Here is an 8,549-nt window from a genome sequence, read left to right on the forward strand (position 1 = left end):
TTGTGGTTTTGTTTTTTTGTGGGGTTTTTTTTTTTTTTTTTTAATGTAATACAAGAGCGTAAGAGCACATCCTTTGGCTGTTGTCAGGAAGTGGTGCATATATGCATGTTCCTTATAGCACTCTTATTCAAGATTTAAGTGGTTGTAATTTTTTGGGGCTTTCTTCTAAAACTAGACTTGTTTCTGTACCAAGTTTTAATACAGTTTAGCTAATTCATTTTAAATGTTAGTTTGTCAAAGCTTCCCCAGGTGTCTTCATATAGATGTGATAATTTATTGCTTTTCAAAAATTTTTCCTACTTTATTCTAATTTATACTTCCTGATACACTCGGAGGTATAAATATCTTAAGTATAAAGGAGCAATTCCTCAATTCTTTGTTTTCATTATAGAACATTTTTCTGGTGACATTTAAAAAGGATCAAGTGATTTCTGTGTCTTCTATTTGTATTTTTACATTGTTATACTTGTCACTTCAGTAACAGCATATATAAAGTTACCTGAGTTTCTGAACTTTTTTGGGTATTCATTTGCATTTGGTAGAGGTGTTTACAAACATCCAGAAATTTGCTAGCCTTAATGTAGTGCTTGAGGTACTGACAAAATAGCACAGTGAAATGTTTCTTGCAAGGGTTGTATACAAACCATTTTTTCCAGCATGAGACAGCTGTTGCAACTTCATCAAAACGGCTGCATCTAGACCGGTAGACAATTGAATGTCTATATGTAGCTGTAGAGTTACAGAAATGAATGAAAAGTAATCTTAGGTGGCAGTTGTTATTTTCAAAATATGTAGCGATAATAGCTTTTGTAGCACTTGAAAAAGGATGAAGGTGATGTTTCCTTCTTACTGGAAAAGGACGATTTTTCTCATGATTGAGTGATTGATAAACCCTTTTAGAGGGTTGGATGGTATTTCTTCAAATTCCCCAAGCTCTAGTTTGTGGATATTTGTAAAGATAGTTGTAGATCAGTGGCACCTGCAAATAACTATATTACAGTATCTTTTATACACCAGCTACTTTGTTTGCTTTTGCACATCCTGGAGATGCAGCCTGATGCTTCAGTGCTCGTTAGAAATTATTCTGCTGTATGGTAATACAGATTTTATTTTCGGTTGTTGTTTGGCTTATGAGTTAGTGCTACTATTAACTCTGGAAATAGAGGCTGGAAAACTTGAAACACTGTTCAAACCCAGGACTTAAAACACTGTAGAAGTTGTGCAAAAATATCATTACATTCTGAATATACATTTCAAATTTGTATGTTTTAATGACTTCTTAAAGGAAAGCTTTATTCACTTATAGATAATTGCTTATTTTATTTTTACTTCTGGGTTAACTAGTGTACTCTTCCATTTCAGAATGTATGAAAACATGTCCACAATGGTGTATTTAAAGGAAGAGAAGTTGGAGAAGCTCACTCAAGATGAAATCATTGCCAAAACTAAGCAAGTGATTAATGGACTAGAGGCACTGAAGAATGAACACAATTCAATTTTACAGAGCTTACTTGAAACACTGAAGTGTTTGAAGAAAGATGATGAAACTAATCTGGTTGAAGAAAAATCAAACATGATTCGAAAGTCACTGGAAATGCTGGAGCTTGGCCTTAGTGAAGCACAGGTAAAATTGCAGTAGAAATAAAGCATTTCAGACTTTGAATGAATTTTTGGTGTAAAAAAAATAAATGAAAGATCATTATTTGACCTATAATTGGAAATTTTGAAGTAAACAGAGATCAGTTTTGATGGACTTACATTTGCCTTACTGAATATTAGCAATGTGCTGGGACATTTATGTTGTTATTGTATGTTAAGGAAAAAGACTCTTTTACTTATTAGAGGTAGGTACTGCCTGTCTTGCTGTGTTACAGAACTAATTATGCATTCAGTATTAAAGTACTCCTCTGTACTTCAGTGAGAAAGCTGCTATTTTCTGTTTAGACTTTTCCACAGCATTAGGCAGGTAATGTTTGAGCAGCTCAAGAACTGAGCATTGGCATTTTAACTTTGATTTATTGCATAGAGAGGTCTCACAAATAAATGAATTTGCTCCAACCTTTGAGCTCTGCTGTAACCTTAAATTGATATTTTTATTCCCTTGATTCTGAGATTCTTTATAGTAGTTCACAATGTTCCTGGAGCTTAAGAATCTCTAATGTTTATTGAACATTTTACTAAAACAAAATTGAATCTAAAAACATTTTAAAGGCTAAGAATCAAGTCCAGAATCTGAAAAACTTTCACTGATGCGTTAAAGAAAGGACTCTGAACTAATTTCTGTGAACTGTCTTAGTCGATGAAGGTATCGTCAGCAGAAGATGAGTGAGAATATGCATGTTAAGTTAGGATGTCAGGACTATATTTACAGTCCAGCTTTAGGGTATTTTGTACTAGGTCAAAAACCTGAAACGATATAATGTGACAGAGTCATCAATATAAAATGGCAGAGTGTTTGCAAATGAGTTGAAAATGCCAGTGAGTTAACTTTATATTAATAGGCTTTATATTGGTCTATAACTGTGCTCAGTTTTCTCATCTGGATCGAGCTGCTATTATTCGGTGATCTGGAAGTTGTGTGCATTGGATCGTGGTAAATTGAGGCCTGAGAGAATGAACAAATATGGGTTACATGGGAATGTAGAACCCCTGGACGTTATGGTACAGACTGTCAGGCCTTAGTATATTGTACAAGCTTTGATCCCTTGTATTGGAAGAAAATACTAGAAGATACATGGAATAAAATTGCAATAGTTGAGTTACCTTTAATGGGTGTTTGTAGAAGATCTGTGAGTGAATGAGTAGCTTCTCTTTCCTAACTTTGACATGGTATTGGGACTCCACAAAGTTAGTTCTGATCCTTGGCACTATGGGATTCAGCAGCCTCAGTTGCAGATGCTATTGCCTTCTTTGCCCCACATGGTATTTTGTGAACTGTGTGGCAAGGAGCCAAGAAGTCTGCATTTACTGCCTTTGTTAGGAAAGCAATTACGCTTCAGACTATTACTCACAGACCTGATAAGCCTACTCTCCCTGCATGCTTTGGGTTGCAACAATGTAGTATTTTTTTTTTTATTTGCAGTGTTTAAATTAAGATATGAAAATATTTTATAGATGTTTTGTGACGGATGTAGGTCTGATGACATGTGTTATTTCCATGAAAATGAAACTGACTTTGCTGAAGAAGTAATCAAACTTTTCTTTCAGTTAATTCTAAAGAATAGGATTACAAAGGATTTTAGTTTGCCATTGTGGCTTGTAGAATGTTGTTTGAATATGTTGACCCTATTGTCACAACTTTCCTAAATATACTTTCTGATATTACAAATGCCACCGTTTGAATAGGCCAAGTAATTTAAATTATTAACGATTTTGAATATGTAAATAGGTAGGTGTTGAAGTCTGGAGATTTGGACTGGTATTAGGAAATTATACCTGGAGTTCTATCTTACCTTTATACGAAAAAGTAGTTTCTAAAGGCTTGGTGTTTGGGTTTGGTTTTTTTTTTTTTTTTGAAACCTGAAATTTCAACTAAGGACACCATCTGTTTCACATGAAATATTTTGTTTAAAAACACTTCAAAGTAACTTTGTTTTAAAGAAACATAAAATTGAGGAGATGAAATACTAATAACTTGGGCATGTCAAACTCATCTAAAAGAAGATTTTTATTATCACCAGTTGCCCATTCTTACAAGGTGTTCTTCCTGGGATTGCTATCAGCTGTTCTATGTGTATCAGTGGGAGATTACATAAACAGTGAAGGGAGAGTATCTTCTGTATGTAGTGGTTGGCTTTCATTTAACAAGCTCCTTTTTCATTTAGCTTTGCTTAGCAAAAAAAAAAAATCCAAGTAGACTGCTTTTATGGCTGTTCTGTTTATTGTCCTTAATGTGACTGTTCAAACACATGTAATGTGTTGGATGTCTGTACACTCAAGCTTATGATATGTATATATGAAGTGCTTATATAAATTGTGTGTTCAGTTGCACATTCAGATCTCAGTAGGATAATTGTCCCTTTGAAATGTTATCGTTATGCTGAGGTGTTCATCCTTATGAACTGTAAGCACGTATATGAATCCTTTTCTGTCTGAAAGCTGCTAAATTAGAACTCCTTGTTAGTTCTTAGGTTATTTTTGTGATCCTTCAAGTTAAAAGTATTAATGTTCCATTTCATGTTAGTGGAACAAAGATTTCCATTTCAGTAATCTAAATCCTAGTTCAAATTTTTCATGTATTTTAAGATTATATGTAATCTTCAGGGAATTCTGAAACAATTTGACTTCTGATAGCATTATGGAAAACAATCATTGGTAAAGAGTTCCTGTAGGTTAATTCTGGCTGAACAAATGGTAAAAAAGTTCAGAGGAAAAGTGAGAACCAGATGTATAAAGAAGAGAAATCTGAATGCTTACCAGATTTCACCGCTGACATAGGTTTTAAATAATGAAAGGCTTTTATGTTAAATACAGAACTGCATTTTAGAGGAAGTATGTCATCTGACTCCTTCTGCTTTTCAGGTAATGATGGCCTTGTCAAATCACTTAAATGCAGTGGAATCAGAGAAACAGAAATTGCGTGCTCAGGTTCGCCGGCTATGCCAGGAAAATCAGTGGCTACGGGATGAACTAGCCAATACACAACAGAAACTACAGAAAAGTGAGCAATCTGTGGCTCAACTGGAGGAAGAGAAGAAACACCTAGAATTCATGAATCAATTAAAAAAATATGACGATGATATTTCACCATCAGTAAGTAGCTGTATAGTAAAAAGCACCTTACATTTACATATGTGAGGTAATCTGCCTAGTTACCAAGAAATTATAGATATAAGCTTTTTATTTGTCTCTAATGTCTCTTATGTTTAATGACATAAACTTGTACCTTGTACCAGTGTCACATAGTTTGCAGAAAGATTCTGAGAGTTCGGTTCATTCTTATTTTAAAAGAGTAAATGTTTTACTGTCTGTAGATAATAAAATACATATGAGGGTCAAAATCCATAAATACTTATTTAGTATCATACTAGCTTAAAAAAATATGAAGAACTGAACTTCAAGCCAAAAATTTCCTTCTCTAAATTCAACAGTTAAAATAAGTGGGAAATGTAAGCTATTAGAGGTTCTAAGTACATAGCGGACTTGGCTTATTTTGACTGCAAGAAAAATACTTAATTTTCCTGTAGTAAATTCAGTGTGTAGCTTTTATATCTGTTGAGAATTTACGCTAGGATAGGATGTTGCTGAATCCCCTTTCATGACCACCTGCCAGACATTGTGATCATCTGCACGTTTTTAGTCGTGTTTAGCTAGCCCATTGTGTTACATATTCTTAGATTCAGAGAGAAAATGGTTAAAATTTAATTTACAGAAGTAACTTATCACTTAAAAAGACTTCTGAATTATTTGCCCTTCTTGTCCTTTAATTTTCTTTTCTTAAGTTAGATGGCACTGTAGAGAAATACCGCATTTTGTGTGTTCAGACCTTCTCAGCTGTGTCTTGGAAAGAATGATTTTTCATAACCAATTATTTCAGCCACATAGTGGTTGAAAATGTATGCATTTTAGTCATGCTTAACCGACTGCTTGACTAAATCCTATTTAACATATTGTCAGTAGTGAGAGTAGTTTTGGCAGTTGCACGCGGAACTTTTCAGTGCTATTTCATGAGTTGGTGTTTGTAGCTGAATACTGCCAGTGAAGCCTGTTCAGAAAAGAGGCAGGAGGAGGGAATATTGGGATTTTGATGTGCTAATTGTTGAACTGTAATCTGCAGATGGCCTAAATAGCACCATTATTTGAAGTTTAATTGGCAAATAGGGTCAAAGTAAGCAAAGCATCTTTATAGTTTCACTAACCATATGGACAGTCTCTGTTGTTAGCCTTTGAAAATAGTCAATTGAGTATACGCAGTGTGAGGTTGGAATCAGCACACTTAAAATTATGAACTTCCCATCTGAGACCTAGTCCCATCAATCTGCTGTTTTTGCAGAGCACCCACTTTGCCACCATTGAACTTGAATGCCAGCAGCAGCAGTTGCTTTTTTCTCATCTGTGGAAAAAGGATGGAGAGCCAGAAAAATAGGACTGTGTTCTGCTCCTGGGTTTTCTCCTTACCAAGATTAACATTTCTGAGAACTTCAACTATTTATATTGTGTAGACTCCACATTTAAGAAACAGGATTGAGGGATGATCTGTTTCTTTATTTTACATGATTGTGGGATTTAGAATGATCTTTGGAGGCTTAAAATCAATATATACTGATGGATTGTGCAGAAATTAATATTGTTCCAGATGGAGACTCTTGCAGAGGAACTTTGTTCCAAGTGTTTTTTTTTCTTTTTGAACCTTACAGATCACAACTACAAAATCTATTATTTGTGCAGAAGTTGAGTACTCAGAAATTGAGGTGACAGAATTAAAGTTGCTGGTGCAACTTAATTCTCCTTCAAGAAATGAATCTCCTTATTATTCTCCCTTGCTCATTTCTAACTGTGTTTTTGACTAAAAAAAGTACAGTGGACAATTTTGTGTTCAGTAGCGCTTACTCTTCACTGAGTACTTTTCATTACGTATAATGACTCTCTGCAATAATAGCAAATGTGTTCCTGTGTGCTTAAATTGAGACTGAAATCTAGGAGACCTGATTTCTATTCCTGGCTCTTCTGAAGGTGTCCTGTATTGTTTCGGGACAGAGTATGTAAATACATTTGAACATAAGACCTTCACTAAACTTCTATGAGAGATGTTATTCTTGGCAATTCCTGAGTTCTGGATGTGGGGTTTTCCTTTAATGTTGCTGATTAAATGGACTGTCCCTTTATGCCTTAGATTTAAGTGTAACAATTTGTTTGGGTTTGGGGTTGTTGTATAGGAGGATAAAGATACGGATTCCACCAAAGAGCCTTTGGATGACTTATTTCCCAATGATGAAGATGACCAAGGACAAGGAAGTAAGTGCACTTCAAATTACAATGTTAGTGTATTTCTGCAATGCAGAATATAAAGATGCTCTTTGCAAAAATGAATCCATGCTTGGGGTCCTCTGGGACACAGCGGAGTGGTGAATGCCTCTGCTAGAATAAAGAAACCAGCCATTGATATACATTCTGTACATTGATATGTATAGAACTGGGGCTTAGTTTTTTAAAGAGAGTTTAACCTAGCTGTTGTAAAGTTCCTGGGACCGACTTCAGTACTAAATTGGTCCCACGGTCTTTCCTGTGGGCCTCAGAATGGAAAAGATTTGTACCAAGGGACTGTGACAGATTCTGAAACATTGAAGCTTTTTGATGGTCTGCACAGATGGTGAGTTCTGTTAATGACCTTTTTAATGATCCGATTTAACATTTTGGGGCAGGTTTCAGTATGAAGTCTTTCTCATATAATCTTTTGTTCTTTGCTAAGGTGGTCTTCCTTAGTTTTACTACTCATTCTAGAAGTATTGTCTTCACTCAGAAGGACTAATGAATATGCAGTGAAGTTTGAGGTAGGGGTATGGTAGTGTGGTTGAAAGAAGCCATTAATAGGTAAGGCTTGCTTAGTGAAATGTTCTTTGCATGGGTGTAAAGCTGATAGTGTATAATGTATTGATATTGTAGTGTATATGCAGTGTGCTAGTAGTATAATGGTTCTTAGTAGACAAATGACTTCAGAAAAAATGTCTGAAGGGTCCCACCTTTGTAATCAGTGGAGTTTCGAATTTCCTTATGGGCACATACACAAGATACACTGCATGCTTGATAGCATGGTAATGGTACCCATAGCCAGCAATGGAAGGAAGACTTGAAGAGTTTAGAATAGGTTAGTGTTGACTATGAACTCCATCCTTCCTTCCCTAGAATTTTGTAGTAGGAAAATTAAACGGCAAAGCTGTCTATATACCTGTGTAGTCAATCTACCTTATTTTGCTTTACAGAAGACAAAGTTGACATTTCAGTAATTTCCTTGACCTCCAGGAAAAATACTTAAATGCTTCAGTGCTTTGGTAGGCAGTGATTGTGGATGTAGGCTTGGAATTGTATGATTCCACTGACATAAAAAGGCTTCCACTTGCTGTGAGAGTGTTTCTTGCTTAATAGAAAGGAGAGAAGAAAGTCAGGCTCACAGCTAGAGCCCTTACCCTGTGTGTTGTCTAGAATTTAATGAAAATGAGTAAGAGGTAGTTTTCTCAATCTTCCCAGAAATCTCCCAGGGGAAGAGAAAAAGGGTAGTAAATTTTTGGAGGGAGTGGGAGGGTGGGGATTGCAACAACCAAAGGTTAGTAGCTACTGGAAAATAAGTGGCTAACCCTGAGAGTTAGTAAGTAAAACCTAAAGGTTGACACTGGCTTTGATGACTCAGTGCCTTTTTTCTTGCAGCTGTTATTAGTGGCATCCAAGGTGTTTTAATCCTTTATGTGCCAACCTTAAGTATTCCTTGGTATAGCAAACAAAGGGTAACAAAAAAAATTGGTATGTTTAGACAAGGAGAATAAAGGAAAAAGGACAAATCATTTGAGCTTTTCTGCAGGTGTTTGGCTTGTCTATGTTAATGTTCCTTTCTGTAG

The 8,549-nt window shown here is 35.4% G+C and overlaps 1 protein-coding gene across 2 annotated transcripts in view; it reads left to right on the top strand.

Moving 5' to 3' along the window:
- The first annotated feature begins 1,363 nt into the window (after positions 1 to 1,363).
- The window catches only part of KLC1 (kinesin light chain 1), a 29,009-nt gene continuing 21,823 nt past the window's right edge, over positions 1,364 to 8,549 (top strand). For both annotated transcript variants that reach the window (XM_009583299.1, XM_009583298.1), the window contains exons 1-3: positions 1,364 to 1,624; positions 4,522 to 4,752; positions 6,876 to 6,954. In XM_009583299.1, the coding sequence (XP_009581594.1) occupies positions 1,364 to 1,624; positions 4,522 to 4,752; positions 6,876 to 6,954 (571 nt within the window). The remainder of the gene's footprint in view (positions 1,625 to 4,521; positions 4,753 to 6,875; positions 6,955 to 8,549) is intronic.

The sequence above is a fragment of the Fulmarus glacialis genome, unplaced genomic scaffold, assembly GCF_000690835.1.
Source record: "Fulmarus glacialis isolate BGI_N327 unplaced genomic scaffold, ASM69083v1 scaffold18718, whole genome shotgun sequence".
NCBI classification, from domain to species: Eukaryota; Metazoa; Chordata; class Aves; order Procellariiformes; family Procellariidae; genus Fulmarus; species Fulmarus glacialis.